This window comes from Oryzias latipes, chromosome 16 (genome assembly GCF_053564925.1).
Source record: "Oryzias latipes strain Hd-rR chromosome 16, Olatipes_Hd-rR_3.1".
Taxonomy (NCBI): Eukaryota; Metazoa; Chordata; class Actinopteri; order Beloniformes; family Adrianichthyidae; genus Oryzias; species Oryzias latipes.
Genome location: NC_136252.1, coordinates 31,309,902 through 31,336,226, shown reverse-complemented (window position 1 = coordinate 31,336,226; position 26,325 = coordinate 31,309,902). Strand labels below are relative to the sequence as shown.

Here is a 26,325-nt window from a genome sequence, read left to right as displayed (position 1 = left end):
CTTTAGACTGTTTTTTTTTATTTCCAAGTATGATTTGTTGTTTTTCTAAATTTCCTCATTTTTGTCCCTTTTAGCTTTGAGTCTTTTTTTGCATTTTTAGTCTCATGAGAGCAAATACTGACTTAAATGCAGCTAATTTACCAACATTGAACAGAAAAAAAACAAAGTGCATGAAGGAACAAAAACCACAAGCCTTTATTTGTATTTATTTTTTTTTTTTTGTAATTGATAGGATTCTTTTCTTTTTTTATCAGCCAGAGACAATAAACTGTCAGATCCCCCTCCCTACAGGTAAACGTAGTCATCCAGCGGGTCGTATTTCCGGTTCCCTGTTTGTTGCCATGGAGATGAGGCATCACACAAAGTAGTGCGTGGTTACAAACTGCGCCAAAGCCGTTTATAACCACAAAGATACGTTTCTGGATTTGCTCCTAAATGCAGCTTCAGTCGGTCCCCGTCGGTTCCGGCTCTTTTGGGCCGCCGTCCTGGCGCGAGAGAACGGTGCAGTCCATCCGGCGGGCGGAGCACCTGGTCCGGCAGACTGGAGCGGGGCTGTCGGCGGCTTGCAGGCGGCCTCTGAGCGCCGGTTTCCCCCAGAGATTAATGCAAGAAGCGTCCACTGATAAGATCCGGGCGGTGAAATGCGCAGAGAGTCGTGACTCGATCTGCAGCAAGAAGCAGACCAGAGCCCGAACTGCAGCCGTGACGGTGAGAGACGCACGACACTAGTGTCGGGTTATCTTAACTAGGTAAACTTAAAGTTTAAGTTTACCTAGTTAAGATAACCTGAATCTGAGCTATGTGGAGCAGAAATAGTGTCTGCATTTTGATTCACAGGTGGGGGCAGGTTCACTCACAGTAAATGTAAAGTAAAACATGAATGAACTTGCTTGAAATAATTGCTTAAAATGTCGCAGGAAGTAAAACACCTTCCCAATAAAAAGTTGTCCAAATCTCAAAAGCCCCATAACCCTTGTGCTATCTTGTTGGGTCCAGATGACCCACCCTTACATTGACGTGTTATCCCTATAAAGGTGGATAAAGATGGAGAGGATTTCATGTAATCCATGGACACCAGTGAAGATCAAGAATCGTTGAAAAAAAGAGGTTTAGCGCACTGTGTCTGGGGTCCAGATGACCCTGGACCCCACAAGATAGCGCAAGGGAAAATACTTCCACCCCCATGCCATCTTATTGCTTCAGTTCAACCGTGTTTTTTCTTTCATCCTCAGAAGGGATCTCCTGCCATGTTCCCTCCTCCTGGCTTGCGTGAGCGGTGCACAGCAGCCAGCTCTGCCATGGCCAGCCGGTACATGCGGGAGGTGCGGGAGGTGGAGGCTCAGCTGCAGCGCCAGGCTGGCAGGGTGACAGAGGAGGTCACCAAGCTGCAAGGGGAGCGGGGCCACCTGGAGAGGGCACTGCGGGGCCTCAGGACCGACCTGGCCGTTAACAGGAGAAGCCGGGAGGCCAGGAGCAAACGGCCGGCCCCCGTCAATACGGTGGGTGGGCTCACGAACACCACTGCTGATAGTTTTTCTGTGGAAACAGCTGGCTGACAGACAGACAGACAGTTTACCCCATCCCTTATCATAATAACTCCAAAAATGTTTCATGCAGATGCAGAATAAATGCAAACATGGAATTACACAATTGTATTGCACCCCTCCTGTCCCTCCAGCAGGAGAAAGACGGTGCTGACAGCTTGTTGTTGTGGGAGAGGAAAGAACTGACTGAGCTGAAACTGGATCTGGAGGAAGTGCTGGGAAACACAAGGACCCAGCTGCAGGTGACTCCACGATGATGCTGTTCTTTCCAACAAAACAGATGACTCCGAAGTCATCAAAACTCTTCATTCCTGATCCACTGACAGTTTGCGTTATATACATTCATTTGTAGATTTTAAACGTCCTTATATCTTTGTTACATTAAACCCATATGGGGGTTGACAAAAGGCAAAATCCATATGTCTCACCTACTTTACTCTTACGTACCCTTAACCCTAGAACACTTTCACAATAAAAAAAAGTTGCACCCACCATCACTTTTGCGGGGTAAATTTTACCCGATATAATTTACCAAAAGTACTTGTCATAAAAAATAGACAAAACATGACAACACATGATAAATTAATTCAATTCAATTCAATTTTATTTGTATAGCCCAAAATCACAACAACAGTCGTCTCGATGGGCTTCGAAGTAAAACATGAAATCAAAAGGATCACGAATACAAATAGTTCAATAGAAAAATACTAAAATGAACTAACAAACTGACTAAGCTATACTGGCATCCCTGCCCTTAGACCCCCCTTCGCGGTAAGGAAAAACTCCCAAAAAAACCGGATTCCGGAAAAAACGAAGAAACCTCAGGGGTGCCCACATGAAGGAGGGATCCTCCCCCAGGACGGACAGGCGATTTACCAGAAATCTTAGAGAAGAATTAACTTATCTAAATCTACAACTACATATATAAAAGTCCAGCAGACGAGCTTCATCCAGCCGTGGTTATCGGGACAGTCAAAGGCGCGAGTCGAGCCGGAGACAGGAACCACAGCCAGGTGTAGGAGCAGGAGCAGAGACGAGGTACTCGGTCAGGTACAGAGCAGAGACGAGCCAGAGATGAGCCAGAGGCAGGATCCACAGCCAGGTGTAGGAGCAGGAGCAAAGGCGAGGTAAACGGTCAGGAACTGGAGCACGGATGAGCCAACTGGAGTCTGGAAGCACTCCCACTCCCCAGGAGGGGAGAGGAAAAGAGGGACAATACATGAATCGCACTGCACCAAACAGAGGCATGGAGAACTAAATGATAAATTATGATCAAGAATAGAGGAGAGGAAGGGTAGAAGTAAAAAAGGAAAGAGGACAGAACCCCAGTGTACCATAGTTACCCCAGCTTCAACTTCTAGCAGCCTTTTAAAAGAAATAGTTATTATTAAGTTTAATTTAAACAAACTAACATTAAGTTAAATAATCTCTGAATACTAACTAGTCTGACAATAAGCCTGTCCAAAGAGGAATGTTTTCAGTCTAGCTTTGAATGTAGAAACTGAGTCGGCCTCTCTTATATGAGCTGGGAGTTTATTCCATAAGACAGGGGCTTGGTGGCTAAACGCTCTACCTCCAACCGTACTTTTACCAATTCTAGGAACCACAAGCAGTCCTGCATTTTGCGAGCGAAGTGTTCTGATTGGTTGGTAAGGGACTATGAGGTCCTTAATATAGGACGGGGCCATTCCATGTAAGGCCTTATAGGTTAACAGGAGGATCTTGAACTTAATTCTAGAATCAACTGGGAGCCAATGGAGCGAAACTAACACAGGAGTGATGTGATCTCTTCTGCTGGTTCCAGCTAACAATCTAGCAGCTGCGTTCTGAACAAGCTGGAGACTTCTTAAGGAACTCTTAGGACACGCTGCTAACAAGGAGTTACAGTAATCCAGCCTCGACGTAACAAATGCATGGATGAGTTTTTCAGCATCACTCTTAGAAAGTATATTTCTGATCTTAGCAATATTCCGCAGGTGAAAAAAGGCAGTTCTACACGCCTGAGATATATGAGCCTTAAATGATAAATCCTGGTCAAGTAAAACCCCAAGGTTTCTAACTGTGGAATTGGGGGCTATACTTATACCATCCAGGGAGACTATCTGAGCAGACAAAGCATCTCTGAGGTTTTTAGGACCAATTATAATGACCTCAGTTTTTTCTGGGTTCAAGAGGAGGTAATTAATTGTCATCCAGGTCTTGATGTCACTGATGCAGGCGTTCAGTTTCTCTATCTGGTCATTCTGGTCAGGCTTCATGGATAAATACAACTGCGTATCGTCGGCATAACAATGAAAATTAATGCTGTGTTTCCTGATTATGTTTCCTAGGGGTAACATATAAAGCGTAAACAGGATCGGTCCCAAGACTGAGCCCTGTGGGACTCCATAGTTGACTCGAGTGCACTGAGAGGAATGGCCATTTACATTAACGAACTGATACCTATCAGACAGATAGGATTTAAACCACTGGAGAGCAGATCCTCTGATCCCTATGTCCTGCTCTAATCTATGGAGTAAAATACCATGGTCGATAGTGTCAAAGGCAGCACTGAGGTCCAACAGGACCAGAATAGAAAGTAGTCCCTTTTCTGAGGCCAATAACAAGTCATTAGAGACTCTAACTAGTGCAGTTTCCGTACTGTGGTGAGGTCTAAACCCCGACTGAAAGTCTTCAAAGTGGCTGTTGTCCTGTAGGTGGCAGTAAAGCTGCTTAACTACAACTCTTTCTAGGATTTTAGAAATAAAGGGCAGGTTTGATATCGGTCTATAGTTGGCCAAGATGCTAGGATCCAAACTGGGCTTTTTCAGAAGAGGTTTAACAACTGCATATTTAAAAGACTGTGGCACGTAACCCGTTTCCAGAGAGGCATTTATCATTGTTAATATGGGATCATTAATTAGGGGAAAAGTTTCTTTAAAAAGTCTAGTGGGAATTGGGTCTAACAGACACGTTGAGGATTTGGAGGACGTAATAATTGATGTTATTTCCGCTTGATCCACAGCAGTGAAGCAGTCTAATGTTACAGAGGTTTCTATGGATGCCTCCATTTCTACCGCTTCAGCCTGTTCTGGGCTGATAGTAGGAATAACTTGATTTAACTTATGTCTAATATTTGAGATTTTACTATCGAAAAATGTAAGAAAATCATCAGAGCTGAGAGAAACAGGAACATGTGGTTCTACTGAGCTCTGACTGCGAGTTAATTTAGCTATAGTGCTAAAAAGAAATCTTGGATTGTTTCCATTCTCTGATATTAAGGTTGAATAGTACTGGCTTCTAGCTCTACGCAGAGCTTTTTTATAATTTAATAGGCTATGTTTCCAGATATCCAGAGACTGCTCTGAACCGGAGCGGCGCCATTCTCTTTCCAACTTACGGGTTTCTCGTTTAAGAGAACGAGTTTCAGCGTTAAACCACGGTGCTACTCGGTTTTGTCTGACGAACTTAGGTTTCAAGGGGGCAACAACATCGAGTGTACTCCTGAGGGCTTGTAAGGCATCATTAACAAAGTGGTCATTTATACTAGGACTGATACTATGGGAGCTGGTCTCAGAGTATTTTCTCAGAATATCACTAAGTACTGGCTGAACTGTGTGTTTAAACTCAGACACAGAACGGTCAGTTAAGATTCTTCTAAGCTGTTTCTTATTCACTGGGGCAGAAGGATGTTCCAGTGTAAGCTGGAAGGTAATCAGAAAGTGATCAGAAATGATGGGGTTAAGAGGAAGGACACTCAGCTGGCTGATCTCTATCCCATGGGTTAGAACAAGGTCCAGGGTGTGCTTATGACAGTGAGTGGGTTCATTCACACTTTGGGTGAAACCAACATCATCTAATAAAGCTGCAAAAGCCTTTCCTAGGCAGTCACTGGGGTCATCAACATGAATATTAAAATCCCCTAATATTATAATTTGATCAGAATCTAAGACAATAGTCGATAGGAAGTCGGAAAACTCAGTTAAAAATTCTGAATATGGGCCGGGGGGGCGATAAATAATTATGAGTAAAACAGGTTTTCGAGTTTTCCTGTTTGGGTGACTTAAAGACAATATGATGCTTTCAAATGAATTATAAGCATTTTTAACTTTAGGGCTGAGAAGTAAGCTAGACTGTGATATTACTGCCAAACCACCTCCTTTCCCTGAAATCCTGGATTTCTGATAGTTAGCATAAGTGGGGGGGGTTGCTTCATTCAATCTAACATAGTCATCCTGATGGAGCCAAGTTTCTGTTAAGGCTAAAAGACTAAGATTGTTATCAGTAATTAACTCGTTGACTAAGAGGGACTTGGAGGAAATGGATCGAATGTTTAATAAACCGCATTTAATGACATCATAATTCTGCTTGTGAGAACTGCTGTCTGTCACTGTAAGGTTTCTATGACGCGCTCCTTTCATTTGTCTTTCAGCACATAAGCTAAAGCTAGGACCTGCTTGACTTTCCCTGCATGGGTTTTGCACCGGCACTAACCCTAAGGGAGGCTCAGAGGAGCGTTTTACACTGCTGCTCTGCGCCCGGGTCTCGTCTCTGGATTGTCAGGTTAACAGACTAAGGCTAGCAGAAATGTTTCTAGAAAGAAGAGCGGCACCGTCCCGAGTGGGATGGACGCCGTCTCTCCGCATGAGACCGGGCTTCCCCCAAAACGCGCTCCAGTTATCCACAAAACCAACGCCGTTTTCTGGGCACCATCTAGAAAGCCAGCGGTTAAATGATGAAAAGCGGCTGTACATTTCATCATTGACTAAGTTCGGCAGGGGACCAGAGAAAATTACAGTGTCGGACATCGTCTTAGCCAGTTTACACACCGAAGTTACGTTTAACTTAACCACCTCTGACTGTCTCCGTCGGGCATCATTACCGCCTGCGTGAATCACGACTCGACGGAACCTGGACTTACTCTGAGCTAACATCCTAAGGTTCCCCTCGATGTCACCAACTCTGGCCCCCGGATAACACCTGACAGTAGCCGCTGGGAGCTCCACGTTTCTAACTTCAGAAGAGCCTATAACCAGAGTTGAGTGTTCAGCGGGTGTGTCGCTGAGGGGGGAGAACCTATTACTAACGTGGAGTCTCGGGTGCTCTAAGTTTTTGCGTTTAGCACTATGTTTCCTCCCAACCGGTACAAACCCCTGACTGTCTCCCGGCTGTTGGGAGGGCGCTGGGGTGCTAGCTAAGTTAGCCCTGGTAGCGCGGCCCGCGTTACGAGTAACGACCTGGCTAGCCGGCTTAGCTTCCACTGTGCGGAGCCGCGCTTCTAACTGCTCCACCCTGGCCTCCAAGTCTAACACAAGACTACACTTAACACACCTACCCCTATCTTCACTAAAGGACGCAGGATCATCACTAAACATATGGCACATGGGGCAGGAGAGAGGAGGAGAGGCGGAAGGAGTGGTGGTGGCCATACTAGGTTCTAAGCTAAGGCTAGCGGTGTTTAAGTAAAGAGAAGTGGTTTATTTAGCAAAATGAGAAAAGTGAACAGCAAGCGGTTTAACAGTGGTGAATTCGCTAATAAAAGGTACTAGATGTGAATATTAACCCAGATAACCCTTAGAGTAAGCAATAGTAGTAAGGCTAATGCCAAACAAGAGGACAGCAGTCACACAGCTAGCACTGGGAATAGCTCACCCGGAAATGACGTCACAGGAAGTTAGAGTGGTTCTTTTATTTTAAACTGTGGTGTGTGTATCAAAATGAAAAAGAAAAACATAGGAAGTTCCTAAAAACATGCTCAAAAATTACTGAAAAACATTAGGAATTTGAGAACAAAAAATCCCGTGGAAAATCACTCGCGATGGTGCTCCAGGGTTAAACTACACACTGTCCTCTGCAATGTGCGGTCAAGTGACCACTTCCAATAAAAGTCTATACATTGCGTGTAAATGCACGTTTCAGGCTTTCGCTTTCAAAGCTCTTGTTTTGTCCCTATGAAAGGTTCTACGACAGTTTTTGTACAAAACGAGCATCCATTGAACGCCCATTGAAAGTTAAACAAGATTGAACTTTAACCAATCAGGGACTCGGAATTCTTTTTAATTCAAGGAAACGCTAATTGATCATGAGGGTGAAATTATTTATAAAGGACGGAAATATATGACAGAGTGTTTCATGTATCGTACAAGAGCTGTGATGCTGTGTTCACACTTGGATGCACATTCAGCTTTGGTCTCATCTATTCAAACATCAATTGTTTTGGTAACATGTTGTAAATGGCTTGGCTTTTGGCGTTGCTTTCTTATCACCGGAACCATCTTGGAGGTGTGAATGATTACAGAAAAGTTAACTCCCTGCGACAACACACCGTGGACTGAAAGGCTTCTTGGAAAACTAATCTCCTCAAGCCTCTTTCAGGCTCTGGGTGAGAGCAGCAGGCGGCTGCTGGCCTGCGCCTCTGAGCGGGCACAAGTGTTGGAGCTGCTGCCCCGCAGCGGCTCTGCAGGACTCCACGGCGCCACCGATCACATGCAAACCCTCCCCAACAGCTCCTTCACGCCAAGTATGTACTGTCAGACAGACCTGCAGATTGACAACTGTGAATCCGTAATTGTATTTGATGGTATTAAATGTTCATCACATGACAAAAAGGTTTAGATTTCAGCTTTGAGGTGCAAACGCCTCAAATGTCTTCTTCAAGACTTCACTTCATCAAATCAGTGTATTACTGTAATTCAATAAAGAGTACTTTATTTTATTCAGCATTAAATAGGATTTTGTGTTGTCAGTTTTCCTTTAATCATAGAGGGACAATGTTTTTTTGTTTCCAAGATCACCTAAACTGATTAAAGGTTATCAAAGGACCACAAATCACAGTGTAACACTGATGTCATGCTGGAATAAATCACTGGAGGACAGTTATTTTACCACATTTACCACAGGAGGATGAAAGAAATCAATTTTTCTTTACCTTGATCTTGAAAAAGTAGCACTTAAACATTGGCTTGAAAATGGCTAAAATTCTAATTTGCTAGTGAGTCAATCACATTAAAAAACTTTTGGTATGATTTTCAGAGAAATTTAAGCTTAATTTAAGTATCATTTTGTCATTGTTCACACCCATCGAGCTTTTGTCTCAACCTAAAAAAAAAAAAAAAAACTCCAGGTTTGATCCAAAATGCTACATTTACTTTAAATGATTTATTTTGAAAAAGCATGTTTCAACTGAAGTCAAGCATGAAGCAAACTTGCTTTTTTGCAACCTTTAGCTGACCTCGTGGTAGAAGTTTATTTATAAAGTGCCAACTCATAATAAAATAAAAAAAAGTTTGAATCTAAAATGTTTTCATGATCTAATCTAGTTAATTTGAGATAAATGAAGATTCTTAAAACTTAATCCAGGAGAAATGTTAGAGGACAACCATCAGAACAGATTCAGCTGGAGTCTGAGAGAGTCGGGAAGGAACAAAAACACTGGAACCTCTGAAACAAAAGTGATGCTCATGAGGAACTTTATGAATGAAACAGTTGAAAAGGAGAGCAGATGAATGGGAAGATGCTCTGCGAGACGAACGCCTAGTTCATTCTGAAATGACCCTTGGCTGTTTAAACTGATTCTGGATTACCTGTAATCTAACAGGCATTGAGTCTGCCTTCTGAATTTAAACAGGGAGTTATTTCCACTAAATAGGAGGAGCCTGATAGCTGAAGGCTCTGTCCCCCATTGTGGTTGAGAAAATTCTTGAAACAAAGATTGAGAACAAAGTTTCCTGTTTGGAAAATGTACATATGAAGAAGCTTTCTTATACAAAGCTTTAGCTACCTTAATTTTAAACAGACAGCGATGAAGAACTTTGGTTGCAGCATTTAGCTGAAGGATCACAGTGGGCCTTCGAGTGCTGGCCGTCCTTCTAAAATGAAATTTATTTAAGAGGAGTTCACTTTCTCAGAGTGTAAACAGGTTCTGGAGTCTTCTTCGCTGGCAGTCCAGCAATCGCAGCTTCTGAGGCAGAGAATCAGGCAGACGCTGAGCAGCGCCACCAGCAGGCAGAACGCGGCTCACCTTTCCGTCAACGATAGCCTTCTGCAGAAGGTCGCAGAGGCTGACGGAGTCCAGGTGCACTCCCACACTGAGCTGATAGCATGAACGTTTGAGTTCAAATGCTCTTCAGTGTGTCGCAATATCACAACTTGTGGGTTTTTTTTTGCAGCAGAGCCTGGCGCTGACCCGTGCAGCCACCAGGCAGGCTGTGTCACGCAAGCAGAGGGAGATAAAATCCATCATTTACAGCCGAGGAAGAGTGCAGGTCTGTGTCAAACTTCAGAGACTCAGAGAAAACAGGAGGAGACACTGTTTTATCTCTTCATCTGGTTAAAGGGTCCAGAGTACAACAGTGACACACTGACCCGGGAGAAGCTCAACAGGCCTCTGGTGCAGGTTTATCAGCGACACGCAGCAATGCGACTCCCTGAAGCCGCTCACATTGCTCAAGTAAGTCCTGCTTCCAAACAACCTGTGGCCTTCTTTGCCATTTGGAGGGTCTCTTTACTATGGAGGTCGCCGCAGCAACTCATCTTCCTCCATCACATTCTCCTCTGCATCTTCCTCCATCACACCAGCCACCTTCTCATTCTCAATGACCTTGCTCTTTGGTTTTCTCCAACCTCTGCATTCTTTTTTTACCCACATCATCACTGTCCCTCCTCTCTCCAAACAATTTTTTGTCTGCTTCCATGCATTTATCTCCAAAACATTAAAGCATGAGCTGTTTAACTACATTCACACCCGCTCTCTGCTATGCATGTTCAAGCAACCATTTCCGATGGAAATTCTATGTGAATGTGTAGAATTAAACGTTCGGGCTTCTGCATTCAAAACTCTTGCGCTTGCACATACCTACTCAAATTTTTAGGACCGCTTTTGGGCTCCATATATAGAAGTGGAGTCCATTAAATATGCATTGAGGTAAAACCAGGTTGAATTTTGACCAATCAGGGACTCGGATTTGGTAGGGATTCATGGAAGTGCCAACTGTTTGAAAATTGATCATTGAGGAGAAATTAGTAGCTGCAGTTTGTGCCCCGCCAGAATTATATGACACCAAGTTTTTCATGTATTGAAGTAGAGCATTGAAAGAAAAAGCCTGGAGCAAGATTTGTACCACTTTGTCATTTCATACCAAGTCTCTACCAACTGTAGGTGGCAGGCATTTGCTAGTAAATAGTAGAAAAACAGTAAGAAAGAACGATCTTCTCCCTGCTGGTCCAGTGTGAACACCATGGACTGAACGTGCATCTTTGTATGCGCTTTTAGCGCATTTTTGAATGCATGTCACATTCCCGGTGTGCACATAGCAAGTCCTTAAACATAGCATTATCAGTGCAAAAACAATAGGAAAAGCTGCTTTTCCCCACGTCAGAATCAGCTGATTCACATTGACCGTGTAAACGTTGAAGAGTTACAGTATGTCAAAGAGCATGGGTTATTTAGGCATAGCCAGTGACATCTCCAGTATTAAAGGTTAACTTTTGTGGCAGTCAAATTTTGTCTATGATGAACACCACGATCAAGCACAAGGGTGTTCATTTGTGTACACTTGACAGGTGTTTGTTAGTCAACTTTAGTTGTGTCATTTGACCTTTGGCCGTGTGTCTTGGACATTCAGGTGAAGAGGGGAGAGGAGCTTGTAACTGATCACCATCTGCTGGTAAATTGGATTGACTGGCAGAGAAGGCCAGTCAATCCAAAAAACTTATCGTGGGTCTCTTCCAACTGTGGGAATTTCAGGCTGACCCCACTTCAATGTCCACACCTGGGAGAGCTTCAACCAGATACTGAGGCAGCCAAGTGGACCACGATTTCCGCCTTTACTGTTAATGTAGCTATTCAAAGCTATAGCTGTACTTTATCTCTCAGCTGGCCAGCTGGCCTTTGGGTTTTTCCTGCTCTGAATATGTCACAAAATGGATGGATGGATGTTGACAAAAATGAAACTAATGCTGATGCAAATCAGACCAATGGATCTGTAAGAAAAGGTCAAATTGTTGTATAAATGTCTAGGACACAGAGTGCAAAATTGTCCTTTTAAAAAAAAGGTTGCTGCGATTTTTTGGTTGGGACCTGCAAACATTTTTAATTATGTGGAACTTTTTTTAACTTTTTTGTGCCTGTATTGTGAATATAGGTCAAACTAACATGCATTTACAAGTCACGACAGATGCTCACACATATCCTTATTAAGGCCTGTGTGGTTTAACACCCCTCGCGCTGTAACCTTTTTGGTCTGAAACCACCACACCAGGTTGAACCGTGTTTCCTGCATGTCACAGGGCAGCGCTGCGCTGACTCGATGTTTGACATCCTGTGAGGGGGAGCTGGCGGCGCTGCAGGGCGCGTGCCTGCAGCTGCTGGGTGACCTGCACAGCCAGAGAGCAGCAGCTCAGGTGGACCAGACCATCCTCCATATGAGGCGTCAGCAGGCCGACAGGCGAGACATGTCCAGTTTCTCCAGCAGGGGGCGTGCTGAATCCAAAGCACTCACCATTGGTGGAGCTACACGAGAATAAGATGCTTTCACTTTTACCTCTTTTAAGAACTAATGTGTTTCCATCTTGGTTGTAGAGTTTACTTTCTATTATTAAATTTAAGACCAGTATTTTTGGCCCATTTGTTGCATAACTGATTTATTTCTTCCTGATTTTAACTCTGATCCAGAATCAGAAGGATGATGATTGCTCTTTACTAACTTCCAATTAACCCCCTTATCTCTTTTAAAATATTAAGGGATTAAACATTTCCTGTACAAATAAAATGAAGAAAGCCTTTCCAACCAAGACAATCATTATCATCTAAAATTTGAATAAGATTGCATGATATGTTCAGGGTTATAAAACCCCCTTGTGACTGTGATGCCCAGAAAAGACTAATGATGCATGTTCAGTTTGAATAATCTGAAAACATCATGATACTAGTCTGTCCATCATCACAGAAAATAATATGGAGGTCAGAGATTATCCTGGATGCAGAAACACCTTAAACACCTCTATCACACCTTCAGCACATTCACAGTCCTGCTACCCAACTCACCTCTCTGTAGTTTTCATCATGCAGCTTCCACATCACAAATCCACAAATGCACAATGCAGCTCCCCCGGTTCCTAAACAGATGGACAAAAGTTTTAGTTTATTATGAGCCATGGTGAAACTTCTACGCCATGCAATGGGACAAAATTTGGCAGGCACCAGTTTGACGTTGTTCCGCTTTAATAGATGAGTTTGGCCTGTGTTGTTCATTATAGGTGCACTTTAACTGTAAGAGACAGAATAAAAACACAAAACAATCAACTGTAAGAGACAGTTGAAGTCTCTTAGAGTTGATTGTTTTTAGAAGAAAAAAAACAATCCAGGAAATCACATTATGAGTGTTTTTGTATAATGGTCCAGGAAAAATATATTTGGCCATAAAACAAGAGTTCACAGCAATACTTTGTAATGTAACCCTGATTGGCAATGGCAGAGATTAGACCCTGTAGGTCTTCACCAGGTTTGCACTGTAGCTGCTACTTTGGTCCATTCATCCATGCAGATCTTCTCAAGTGCTGTTGGGCTGCCACTGAGCAACACTGACTTTCAACTCCCTCCACAGATCTTCTATTGGATTGAAGTCCAGAGACTATGGACCACTCCAGGACCCTGAAATGCTTTTTACATAGCCAGTCCTTTGTTGCCCAGGTGGTGTGTTTGTGATCATGGTCATGCTGGAAGATCCATCCAATTTTTATCCTCATTGCACTCACTAAAGGAAGGAGTTTTTTCCCCTTAAAATCCCATCATAAATGGCCGCATTCATTATTTCTGTAACAGGGATCAGTCCTTCTGTCCCGTTTGCAATGAAGCATGATACTTCCACCCCCGTGCTTCATAGGGGACCTGGTGTTTTGGGGATGCAACTCAGCATTCTTCCAAGTCCAAACGTGGCAACCAAAAGAGTTCTATTTTGGTCTCATCTGACCACAATAAAACATGCTAAAGCAGGTTATTACATATTTAGTTAAAATCTTTTTATGAAGTAAATCATCTGTGATTGCTTTGACAAATGTATCATCCTTATATCCTGAACTGGTTGTGAGGCATCATGGTTGGGTGTGTTTTCTATACACTGGCAGCATTGTTTGTGGCTTGGACAGTCATGAGGCTGCAAGTCACTTGACTTCTCAGAAACTTCATGTCTTTCATTAGGAAATAAACCATGATTCAATAAGTTTGTCCCATTTTAGGTGAACCCAGTGAAAACCTCCAGTGATTTTTTTCCTCCAAAAAATGGAAAAACGTCAACATACACATTGATGCATGTATATTTCACTTTTAAAGGCATAAAAATCCATATGGTTTTCTTCTGTTTTTAGTGAATGGGGGTTTTCTCTACAAGTCCGTGAATGCAGCAGCACCGCAAACTTTAAACTAAGTCACTAACGACACAATTGAATCAGAAGCTCTGGGTGTTGAGTTTCTTGGAGCTAATTTACAGCCTTTCTGGAGATGGCTGAAAACTGTTCATCTTCAGTTCTCTGCAGCTTGCATGCTGCAAAAACAAGCCTGCTGCTGGTTTTAGAAGTTCCAGATAAAAACAGAAGACTCCTAACAAGAAAAAGTTTGATCATTAGGAGCCACTCTGCAGCAGGAAGATTGTTTTTTTCTGTTGAACAATCTGAGATGTCGAATATTCTCTGCCCAGTTTTTCTTCTGTGCTTGCTTCCATCAGTGGGTAAGTAAGGAAAAATTAAGAGTCAGAGTCTGCAGATTTTTTTTACTACTTTTCTCTGGTAGTAATAGACAACTCTTAATTTGTTTTTTCATCCAAAAGGGCATATATTTAACTGTTGTTAATTAAACTGGTTGAATAGTAAACAAGCAATAATTCAATATTTTTGGAACATTTTAATTGTATTTATTAAGAACTTTTTTGTAAATGTTTTGTTTTTATTTCTATAGATTCAGCAAATGATTTATCTGATTTTATAAACTGCGAACTGACAGGCTATTAAAACATCTGGGCATGTTTTTAATGTCTGGTATGGTTTCTGTCCTTTTGCCCTCTAAGTTCTGTTGTGGGTGTCTAACTAACCTGTTTGGCCTCCAGCACCCCTCTTCTGTTACACCTGCGTCTTTCCTGCCATCTCCCCTCTGGACTGCATCCGGTTCCCTCTCAGGTGTCCCCCCGGACAGCTGTGCCTGTCCAGCACAGCCGTGGGTCAGAGAGGTGAGCTGGAGCGCCCTCAGACTCTGAGCGTGACTTGAATGAATGAAAAACTGTGAGGTAGAAGTGGGAGGGGCTGCAGAGCGAGTGGTGTGGGTGTCTCCCTCTCATGTGTGTGATGAACTTGCAGGAGACTTCCGTGTGGTCCTTTATGAGAAGAGCTGTGTCCTGCCCGACCTGTGTGGAGTCACAGGTGAGAAATACACCATGGGACTCAACTTTACCTTCACCAACGAATGCTGCAACACACACCTGTGCAACGCAGCTGCAGCAGCCGCCTCCATCCGCTGGACTGCCACATTATTCACACTGATTGCTGTCTGTGGAGTTTGGTGAAAAGGCGGCAACAGTTCAGTGAATCTGCAAAAAAACTGACACTGGGCTTGACTCGTTTGCTTGGTACCAATGACGAATAAATGGGGAAAAAGTGAGAAAAGTTGTGGTCTTTGCGTGACACTTTCACAGATGTATCACGAAGGAACAACATTAAAACCAAAGGACAAATACGAATAAACCACAAAAAGTCTATACGTATGAACATTTTGCATGAATTCATTAGTGATTCCTGCGCCAATTACGCAATTTAACGTGATATGTGCGCCAAATACGCAATATTAAAGTTATACACAACCGACCAAAAATTTTGAAAAGTTAAAAACCGAATTGATGTAAAGACCCGTCAGTGGAAACCTTGGATGGACATCTGCGCACATCCACGAATGATGAAGGCAAGAAACATTTATGAATTAAAGCCGCAAGCGGCGTTGTATGGCCCGCAGACGCAACCCGCCTTCCACGCCCAACTCTACGCACCACCGCCCTCACCGCCCTCACCGCCCACAAATTAAAAGCTAGTAAAGGCTGGATTTGCTAATTATGCTAACTATGCTAGCTATGCTAATGTGGCTAAAAGTGCCAGCATAGCGATCAGCATCATCAACTGACTCAGAAAAACACATTACCTAAAATGCTAATTATGCTAACTATGCTAGCTATGCTAATGTGGCTAAAAGTGCTAGCATAGCGATCAGCATCATCAACTGACTCAGAAAAACACATTACCTAAAATGCTAATTATGCTAACTATGCTAGTTATGCTAACATAGCTAAAAGTGCTAGCATAGCGATCAGTATCATCAACTGATTCAGAAAAACACATTCCTCCATTGGTGAGAGCTATATGCCATAAGTTGATAAAAAAAAACACTTTTTCCAAAATGGCGGCTTTTTTGTTTATTTTATCTCCATAGCAACCATTTTATGTTTTGGTCCCCTTTAGAAGACGAACAGATTGACGTCAGTTTCGGACAAATCGGTAAAAGTAAACTTTTTGTCGTCCTTAGCAACAGTGGTTTTATGCTAACCACGCCCACATTCCTTATATGTCCATATCCAGTGTTTTTCAATGTAATTTGTTTCAGGTATGAATGCATGCATTCAATTTTCACTGTATTGTATTGAAATGCATGGGAGTTATAACAGTGCGCCACTTTGCGAGCTCGCCACGCGGACGCCGTTCAAAATCTACAACTTCTAATTGCAACATTGTTTTCACAGTAGCTTGCCGTTGATGCCCAAAAAGTTTCGAGACGATCGCGGAAAATTCCAACGACAAGTTTACGATTGAATCCAGGGGTAAAGGCGTTTTTTATAGAAAATTCAAGATGGCGGCCTTTTCCCGAGGTCAAAGGTGGACGAAACTCCAGAGGTAGTTGTGGACTGGCTCTAGCAACATGTGCGTCAAATTTCGTGAAAATCGCTCGAAAAAAAGTTCATTTTTCCATATTGTGTAAAAACGCGAAAAACACAAAATGGAAGATTTTGGCACAAAATGGCCGCCAAACCGTAGGTCGTGTCACCATCCCGTAATGATTTCAAAACGTCCTTTGGATATCGCGGACAAGGGTATATTGGTTTCGTTAGTCGATTCTCAAAAGAAAAGTTCCGATTTTTTTCGTTTTTGCCGAGTCGGCACATTTTTTTGCGACGGTTTTTTGCTTACCACGCCCACATTCCTTTATCGATCTTGTCGTGCGTTGCATCGTTTTGTTCAGCGCGGGCCAAGGAATCGCATATTTCCTCTTCACGACATTCCGATGAAAGATGTGCGAGCTAGCCAAGATGGCAACGGTTGCTAGCTCGCCACGCGCACGCCGTTCAAAATCTACAACTTCTAATTCCAACATTTTTTCCAGACTAGCTGGCCGTTGGTGCCCGAAAAGTTACGAGACGATTGATGAAAATTCCAACGACGAGTTTTCGTTTGTATCTGGTGCTCAAGGTGCTTTTTTGAGAAAATTCCAGATGGCGGCCTTTTCCCAAGGTCAAAGGTCAACGACACTTCTGGGGTGTTTGTAGACTGGAGCTGGCAGCAAGTGTGTGCAATTGCGTGAAAATCGTTCAAACAAAAGTGTCTTTTCCCCATATTGTGGGAAAACACGAAAATCGCCAATTCTCAGAGTTCGCCACAAAATGGCCGCCAAGCCGTAGGTCGTGTGGCCGTCCCATATTGATTTCAAAACATCTTTGGGATATCCCCGACACGTGTGTCTTGGTTTCGCGGCTGTATTTTGAAGTACATTTTGTTCGGCCCCATACACGATTTTCGGCCCATTCATTTTTTTGACGGGATCGCTGGCCGTGATGTCATCGTCTTCGGGGGGGTGACGTTGACTTTGTGGAAAATTCATTTGCAATTTATCCCAGGTGTGTGCACGTTTTGGTGACTTTTCGAGCATGCGGCGGGGGTCAAATTCTCGCTGAAAGGCGGCGAAGTCGTCGTTCCAACTGCGAAAACAATATGGTCCTTGCAGTCAGTGACTGCTGCTGCGGGCCATAATTACATGGATCACGCATGTGTCACGCATGGACCACGGAAGACTAAAATTTCATACGTGGAAAATGCTCCAAATGTACGTAGTGGCTGCTTGACACGGCCTTAACATTTAGCTTTAATAAACAACATTACAAATAACCATAATTTATTTTTTTAATGTAAACTTAGTTAATGTTTTTGTCTTTGTCGTTTTATGGTTTACTGTTTGACAAATTTTAATATTTGAATGTTTTTATTTTATTTCTTTATTTTTATGAGATGTGCTGGTGTTGTGGAATAAGCAGCTTGCCACTATTGAATTTCCTTTGGGATAAATAAAGATTCTATTCTATGATATGGAGGTAATTTTTAAAAAAAAGTTTTCATTCATCTTGTGATGTTTCATTAAATATAGCCCACAGGTGAAGTTTTAGTGCTTAACTGGTGAAAATTATAAAAGTTGATTTTGCATAAACTACATTTAGACTAAGTTAATAAAAATAAATTAAAAAAATAAGAGCTGTGTCATGTTCACCATAGGTTCACCTCAACTGTGATAGATAATTAAAAAAACAAGCATCCCAGAAAATCCCATTGCACGATGTTTAAAGAGAGTTTGTATAATGGTTCAGAAAAAACGTATTTAGTAAAAATTCTGTCCCTCACAGACCTATTTTCTCTTTTGAGAAGCTCTTGTGTTTTTATGTGGGACAGTAACAGAATTAGTGACTAACATCTGGAGACTGGGGACAGTTGGAACAATCTTTACATTTCTGCCTCCTAACTTTAAGCTCATTTAACCCATTATCCCTAAAATCTAATTTTTACTAATAAATTATTTTGCAAAAGAGTTTGCTTCTGCAACACCCATGACCTGAGCTTAAACGCATAGTTACCTGCGGTGGAATCGAGCATGTATCATGGGAGTGAATTGAAATTTAAAAAAAAAAAAAAAAAAAAACTTATATTAAACTTTTTTTAAGCAAAATTGTTCGAACCCCTCACTCTGATTCGCCTTCATCCAATGCTTCTTTCCCCGCCTGGTCTTGTAGACGATCCAGCCATCTCAAACACGCCTGTGATTAAAAGCAGACCCCGCCCACTCTACAGGTGTTCTTAATTAAACCTGACCGTTCGTTATGGTTCGTGTCGTTTGTCTAAACATGCTTTACCTGCTCGTTTCGGTTTACCTGCTGCTGTCCTGCACCGGCGGCGGACCGCGCGCCGTCAAGGCTTTCAATCAAACCGACCTCGTAATAGAAGCGCTGAGGAGAGTTTTTCGGGACAAACCGCCTCCTCCGCCGCAGCCCAGGCTTCACGGTGTTCCAATGTTTACGGACTCTCATCAGGACCAACCCTCCCCACCCAGAGGCAACGGGCAGGGGGCAGTCTCCGAGCCCGTGCGTGAGCTCCTGCTCCCGGTTTGGCCCGACATCAGTCCTCGCAGCGCCTCGGCGGTGACCGTGCGCACGTCGTGCGCGCAGAGCAGGATGCAGCTGCAGGTGGACCGGAGCATCATCGGTTCCGAGGAGCCGGATTCTCTGCTCAGGCTGGGGACGTGTCGAGTCAGTCGGTCCACGGAGACTCACCTTTACTTTGACTACGACCTTAGCATGTGTGGAACCAAACGCACGGTAAGTCCCGCAGACGCGCTTGGAGGTCCAGTGGAACCGAACTTATTCTGCATTACACGTACCGGTATCTACAGACTTGAGAAGTTCTATTGGTTTAGAAAATTGACATTTTTTTTTTTCATCTTGAAACATAGCTGTTATCACGGATTCCCTTACTTATGTTCTTATGGCATTTTTCTGATGATGGAGGACATGTGTATATAAAGATAAATGAGCTTAAATGGCATTTCTGAGTATTTCTTTATTAAAATCGGTGTAAATCAGAAGCAGATGAAAAGAATGCATTTGAAAAAAGAGCTAATTTGTTACCTGTTTCAAGGGCATTCTTCTGTTCTGAGTGCAAAATAATTTTTTGAGCACATAACATTTTTGTAGGCTTTACGCTAAAAGCAGTGTTGCGCTTGGAACAATGGCGCATAAATCCCTCCACAGGCATCTGCTTAAAACTGTACGGGTGGATAGCTCCAATATTTCTCTCCATTTCTGTTGCAAGCTTGATGTTAGGTTGGGGGTATGAGGGGCTGTAAGCTAGAGGTAGAGAGTGTAAACAAAGAGCTCTCAGCTATAGGTAATGACAAGGGGGGGGGGGGGGGGAGCAAGGTTGTGGTACTGCCAATCTGCAGAAACTGTCATAGAAATGGCATGGTTTTTTTTTTTTTTTTTGGCTAAAGAAATCATCATAAATATAAGACCACTGGAAACGCTTTGAAAAAAGATCCAAAGATGATCGCAGTGGGAATTTAAGAGATGGCATTCAGGTCAAGCGTATCCTTGATCAGGATTTTAGCTCTTTTTTTTTTTTTTGTCCTTACTCTTTCTAATGTTGATGTATTTTTCAGTAAGTTTGTTACATCCCAGCAAACAAAGATTTCTGAATCTGTCTTTCACATTATTGGTGCTAAAAATGAATATTCTCCTAAAATCCAGCCTGTCACTCAACAAGAATGAAAAAACAAGGACATATCTCCTTCGCTGCATAAGAAAACAGCAGCAACAGCTTTAGATGGAGTCCAGCTGACATTTGAACATGTCATGTTCGGCAGTACGGTGTTGTTTTTTCCTGATTAAATTTAAGTTGAACAGAAAGCTTAAATCGATACAGTTCTGCTCAAAACCTTAACGTTTATCTCACTGTTAATTCAATCCACATCACAGTTATCTCTTTGGAATGCAGTGAAAACATTATCTCTGTTGGACAGAAACTGAGTATTTATTATTTGCAGACAATTGATAACCGGATGGTGTACTTTAATGTGCTGCATTATAACCCACCGAAGCCCAGAGGACCAATCAGACGAGCTTTACCCTTCAGCCTGCCTGTTGCATGTTACTTCAGTAGGTGAGAGGACTGCTGACCTTCCTGCAAAGCCTTCTTCACAAAATGCTGTTTTATTTCTTGTAATGTAGAGTTTTAATCATCACTGTTTAGGTACATTCATACGTACAAAGTTGGCCACACACCAACGGTGCAGATCCATGAAGTTTCCAATCAAAGAAAGAACATAGCCAAAGTCACGCTGACGGCACGAAACGGTAAGACCTCTGAACCATTTCTGCAGTTTGAATTTAAGCACAGTAAGTGGATGAACTCGCTGACATCCCTGACTGCTGTGAACTTTTAAGAAATGATTATCTTGGAAAATGATCATTTCTTTGTGTTGTTTAAAGGTAGCAAGACAGTTTGAACAACACCTTAAAAAATAAGAATTGTAAAAAAAAAAAGTAAACTCCAACCTGATAAAGGAAACACAATTGCAACACAACTGGAAGAACACAAGCCCTTGTTTTACTTGTTTGACAACAAAATAAGCAGCAGCATAAAGAATAATGTATTACTGAGTGTCTTCAAGGGCCAAAAATGATATTAAAAAGCAGCAAATTGCAATTTTCCTATATGTATTACTTCTTTTTTTGGCGATGGATGGAAAGATGGATAGATTGCTGTAAACTACATACAAAATAAAAAGGACAAAATACAGTACATCATAAAAGTAAAGACTTAGAAATGTAAATGGAAGATATGAATTAAAGTATAAAAATTCCCTATATGTAAAAATCAATCTAAAAATCATATTTATTTTTTTGCACACACACATGTATGTATGTATGTATAAATATAGATAGATAGATAGATAGAGTAAACCTGCACATTCTCCTTTTAAAAAATTTCTGTCCATGTTTCAGCTGAGTGGGAAAAATTTTCCCCGTCAGATCACTTTGTGATCGGGGATTCCTTACACTTTGAGGCGAAGGTGTCGACTTTGTCCCAACACGAAAGACTCTACGTCCACACTTGTTACATATCTCGAGACCAGTCGCACACCGCCACCCCTCAGTTTCCGATCATGAAAAACTATGGGTTAGTAATTTTTGCTCCTTTTAAAAGATGAAAAGCAGCACACTATGTTGATTTTGTACGTAAAAAGATCTGTTCCTCTGTTTTCCTGACTATAAAGCTGCATGGTTGAGAAGAGAACCGGCCGCTCCAGATTCATCAAGCACAATGACGATGCTGTCAGGTTCTCTGTGGATTCATCCTCATTCAAAGGGATGACAGGACAGGTCAGCAACAGTTTTACTTGGTACCAAAGCTTTCTCTGCTTCTCATATCCTGATTAAAGACCCGCTCTGGTGAAAATTGTGCTTTAAGTATTTCTAACAGGTTCTGGTGGCATTTTTCTCATGATGGAGGACTTTTAAGAAAATTAAGCTCAAAATTTGATTTTTGAGGATTTGTTTATTTAAATGGTTGTGAATCAGAAGCAGACAAAAAAAACGCTGTTTGCTTCGTGGTAACAGTCCCACCCAGAAACAATGTTCTAAAAAGCGACGTAGGTTTTTCAACTTTGGCCCAAAACAGCATAATCATATTGAAAATGGATCACAAGATGATCAGAGTGGGTCCTTAAAAACCTGCAACAGCTGTAAAAACATCTGCTTCACTTTTCTGCAGCCGCTCTACATGCACTGCATCGTTTCTGTGGAAGATTCAGCTCCCACACCATCAGCCAAGTCCTGCAGCTACAACACAAAAGACAGAAAGTCTGCGCTTCCTGCTTAAACATTTTTGTCCAGGGGGGAAAAAAACGAACAGGCTGTTCATTGGTGTTGTTCTCAGGTGGGTGGAGTTATTTGGACCGGATTCAGTGTGCGACTGCTGCGACTCCATCTGCAGCTCCACAGCACCAACAGGTCAGTTTGTCTTTCTCTGTTGCTGGAGAAGGTGTCATGGTGTCAGTGTGATGGTGGGAATTAGAGGGTTTAAAGCGGAAAAGATGAGTTTGGAGTCAGCCTGAAAAACCGAATGGAGAGAAGTATGTCGCACAAAAATGGAGGTGGTCGAAAGCACACATGATATTAAGCAAAATGCCATGACACCTGAACAGCTCATGACTAAACTCTTCACTTCTGATGATTTCTCTTTTACAATGTTTTAAAGAGGATTTTTTTCTTCATCTGAAACTGAATTGTAAAACCATAACTCCATAACTTTATTGATACCGAATTTATTAGCAAAAACAATCAAAAAACACAACAAAGGATCTTTTATTTCTCCACAGAAATGCAAGTTATGAGCAGCAGACCTTGGAGCATAGAGTCCAAAGGGAAAGGGGTTTCCTCCATGAAGAGGAAGAGCGTACCGGACAGTCCTCTGACAACAGAAGCACCACGGCTGGAGCCGGGTGAGCAGAGCTGGAGGTCGTGGCCTGCAGAACCGGCAGAAATGCTGATGGGTAAGGTGGAGCAGCTGCGGAGGGGGCTGGACTGGTCGTTCGGGGATGGAGGGGTGTCGTGGTTTGATGAAGCTGAGAAGAAGCATGTGAAAGGATCTGCTGTTGTGGAGGAGGAAAAGATCACAGAACCCCACCGAATCTTTGAAGAAATCTTCCGTTTTGACGAACCAGTTCCTGCTTAAATATGTTTATGCAAAGAATGTCTACTAAACTTTTATTTTCTGTTAGCAAAAAACATTCAGTTGAGTATTTCAAGGGTATGATTGAACCTGTGTCGATTTAATTAAATGCAAAGTTGGATTATTCAGAATTTGTCACTGCTGTCCGCTTCTTTTATTTTTTCCAAATACCTCAAAGTTCTGATCCAAGTTCAGCTTTTTGACTTGTGGGACACATATGGTTCTAAAGTTTGACAGATGGGCTGGACCAGGAGCACATCAGTGGTGTGTTTGGGTAATCCATCTCATAAGAGAAAGAAATACTATGGAATCTGGACAAAAAAAAGCTTGAACTTTGGTTGAAAATACATTTATATATTTTAAAATGCAACATTTTGGAGTTTTTTTATTTCAAAACTGTGGCTTATGTTCTCATTTTAGTGCTAATTGTGCCAATTTACCTGTTGTCCCTCAAGGAAAAAAGCAGATTAGAGAAATGTTGCATTTATGTGACGTTGGAATGATCGGAAAAATGACAGTTTGACTCAAAAAACGCACATTAACAAATCAAAACAAATAAGAAATCTTCCAACACCACATGAATGCAGAGTAACTTTCTCCAACTAAACAAAGGTCTGTTTATTTGTAGATTACCATCTATAGAGACACACCAGAAAATATAATAATAAAAGGGGTTATCAATATAATTTATTCCAGTTTGGCAGGCTGCGTATGGCCCCCAGGCTGTCGTTTGCTAATGAAATGAACGCCTAAGAGAAATTGATCAGAGAGAGCATTATTAAAACAAATTCATGCATTTGTGCACAAACAATATTTCTGTTTATGTTTTACATTTAGCTGGTCCCACATTTGCTGGTTCACTTCTAGTTTTATGTGGAAAATTAAGGATGCGCCTTACGATAAACAGAATTTTGAATGAAATAGACTGAAATTAAAGATTTTTGTTTTACTACTTTGTTTTTTTTGTTTGTGGCTCCAGTAAATCTTTGTGTTGTCCATGATGTGGGATTTAAAGAAAATAAATTATATTTAAAGATTGTTTTAAACACAACAGCTGGATCATGTGATCCTTTGGGTTACCAGAGGTTGCTTGAATATTTACGCAGCTTAACAAACTCATGTACAATTAGTCTCGTTCCTGTTTATCTGACTGCGAAAAATGTTTTGTTTGTTTTGAAACTTTAAGCATTTAATCTTTGGAAATAATTTCTAAAGTTATTTTAACTTTTTAGAGTAGAAAATAATAATAATAATAATAATAAATTTTATTTCAAGCGCCTTTCAGGTCACCCAAGGTCGCTGTACAAGGTTAAAATAAGAAAAACAAAATAAAACGTCAATAAGAAATTATCAGAGTAAAACATGAGTAAACATAAAGATATAATAAAAAAAATTTAAGATAGATACATAAAGAAAAAAAAAAAATTATAGAATAGAAAAACAGACAGACAATTTAGGTTGCGTTAACTGAATGGATTTACTGTATGATTGTTTGAAGAGATGGGTCTTGAGTTTGGATTTGAATAGTGGCAGTGTGTCGGTATTACGTAAATCTGGAGGAAGAGAATTCCATAGCTGAGGGGCAGAGCGACTGAAAATATGTCAATCTATGTCAATCTATTGACAAAGGAAGTCAAAAGCAATAACTGGTTTGCTGAACGTGCTCTCAGTTGACTGACTCTTTGTAAAAGAAAAACATTTGCTTTTCTGCACCCTCTGCACCGTTAAACCTCCGGCCATGTCCCGTTCTTGGATCTTTCCTGCTCCTTTTCAGTGTACCAACAATGAGACGTGCAATCATCTTTTAAAATCAATTTAACGATGAGCATGCACACCCAGATTATACCATGATTATTTTAAGGCTACATGATCGTGATCATAAATTCAATACCAACACAATAAACACTAGGGGGGAGTGTTCCTCAGTCACCAACTCTTTGAAGTTCTCACACTGGGAGGGCCCTGTAATGTTCTTCATTGATGCTCTTCAACTGTGAGACAGAATTGTAAAAAAAAAAAAAACTCCAGGGAATCCTCTGGGTTTTTTTAAATTTGGAAACACAGCAAACCCTGAATTTGACTTATAAACTATATTTATTGTTAATGTATAATCATATAAGTAAAACTATTAGCTAGTAAACATAAAGCAAGACATAATTACACTTATACACATCTGCATCTTTGAGTAAACATTTTTTTTGTCAATAAAGATGAACTGCATACTATTGTGGCTGCAGTGTTTGGTTGAGATTGTTTTTAACTCTTAAATACCCACTCCAAAGAAAATTGTGTTTTTAGCATTTTCTTGAAGCAACTGTCTCATGATGACGGACAAATATAAATTAGATAAATCTTAAAATGGGATTGATGAGTGTTTCTTTATTCAAATCCTTGTGGATCAGAAGCAAAGGAAAAAAATCAGTTGGAAAAAGTTTGTAAATGTGACAGAAAAGCTAATATAGCAAACTAAAAGCTCCCAGCTCCACATTCTGAAGCATCTGTTTGTAGCCGACTACATCCATGTACATCGTGTTTCTTCGTATGAGCTGGAATCCGGATCAAACTTGTACTGCTGAATAGCTTGGACATTGGTCGCCGTTTTTGTCGCACTTGTAATGTTAGAATGGGCATTTGAGGGGCTGTAAGGTATGGATCATTTGTGTCTCATAATTCAAAATAAAAGTCAATACCCGAAATGCTTTTTCATTTTCACGATAAAGTTGCGTTTGTGGACTCAAAATAAAATGAAAAATGACGGTGGATCTGTAAACGAAAATGCAATCCCCTCTTTGCATTATTGCTTTAATTATGTGACAGAATGAGAAGTTTTGAAGTAGAAAATAATTTTGTGGATCAAAATCAAAAGCCGGAGGAAGATGGATGGATGGATTAATAATTTTACTTTTGAGTAAATTGATGCAGTTACATTTTGAAAAATGAAAAAGCATTTCTGTTAATACCTTTTAATTGTCAAATTAGATAAAGCTACACATATACTAGAGAATTTATTTTAAATAAAATGTCAAATACTATTTTCTTGATCATTTTCCTTAAGAGACAGAATGAGAGGTGTTGAGGAAGAAGAAGAAGCCGTTTGGCGGACTGAATTTTATTTTTTATTTAATTTTTGAGTCAAAGAACGCAGCTTTATTGTGAAAATGAATGACTTATTTTGATTTATGAGACACAAATGCTTCCATAGCATGGTAGCAGGAGGGAGTGGACG

The 26,325-nt window shown here is 41.4% G+C and overlaps 3 protein-coding genes and 1 long non-coding RNA gene across 8 annotated transcripts; 3 read left to right on the top strand and 1 right to left on the bottom strand.

The window, feature by feature from the left end:
* The first annotated feature begins 318 nt into the window (after positions 1 to 318).
* Positions 319 to 12,136, top strand: tektl1 (tektin like 1). 4 transcript variants are annotated; one of them, XM_020710400.3, is made up of 8 exons: positions 319 to 708; positions 1,233 to 1,499; positions 1,679 to 1,786; positions 7,899 to 8,043; positions 9,431 to 9,597; positions 9,695 to 9,787; positions 9,859 to 9,972; positions 11,811 to 12,136. In XM_020710400.3, the coding sequence occupies exons 1-8, from the start codon at positions 436 to 438 to the stop codon at positions 12,045 to 12,047; spliced, it is 1,404 nt and encodes a 467-aa protein (XP_020566059.1). In that variant the 5' UTR covers positions 319 to 435; the 3' UTR covers positions 12,048 to 12,136. The 4 variants fall into 4 exon arrangements, with proteins under 4 accessions (XP_020566059.1, XP_020566060.1, XP_020566058.1 ...); XM_020710401.3 differs by having other exon boundaries at positions 320 to 708; positions 1,682 to 1,786; XM_020710399.3 differs by having other exon boundaries at positions 321 to 708; positions 1,682 to 1,786; positions 9,692 to 9,787.
* Positions 11,897 to 14,733, bottom strand: LOC144984378 (uncharacterized). The gene is made up of 3 exons (XR_013648004.1): positions 14,606 to 14,733; positions 12,568 to 12,638; positions 11,897 to 12,033 (listed from the first exon to the last, which is right to left on the bottom strand). It is a non-coding gene; the product is annotated as an uncharacterized LOC144984378 (long non-coding RNA).
* On the top strand, positions 13,873 to 17,905 carry LOC144984377 (uncharacterized). Its single transcript, XM_078932551.1, has 3 exons — positions 13,873 to 14,245; positions 14,621 to 14,740; positions 14,868 to 17,905. Exons 1-3 carry the CDS (start codon positions 14,020 to 14,022, stop codon positions 15,071 to 15,073), a joined length of 552 nt encoding a protein of 183 aa, XP_078788677.1. The 5' UTR covers positions 13,873 to 14,019; the 3' UTR covers positions 15,074 to 17,905.
* Positions 17,906 to 18,619: 714 nt separating this feature from the next.
* zp3d.2 (zona pellucida glycoprotein 3d tandem duplicate 2) lies at positions 18,620 to 23,230 on the top strand. Of its 2 annotated transcripts, XM_004078358.5 has the most exons (8): positions 18,622 to 19,186; positions 20,410 to 20,525; positions 20,616 to 20,719; positions 21,371 to 21,545; positions 21,643 to 21,748; positions 22,140 to 22,228; positions 22,305 to 22,378; positions 22,747 to 23,230. In XM_004078358.5, the coding sequence occupies exons 1-8, from the start codon at positions 18,692 to 18,694 to the stop codon at positions 23,100 to 23,102; spliced, it is 1,515 nt and encodes a 504-aa protein (XP_004078406.1). In that variant the 5' UTR covers positions 18,622 to 18,691; the 3' UTR covers positions 23,103 to 23,230. The 2 variants fall into 2 exon arrangements, with proteins under 2 accessions (XP_011484070.1, XP_004078406.1); XM_011485768.4 differs by lacking the exon at positions 22,140 to 22,228 and having other exon boundaries at positions 18,620 to 19,186.
* The last annotated feature ends 3,095 nt before the right edge of the window (positions 23,231 to 26,325 follow it).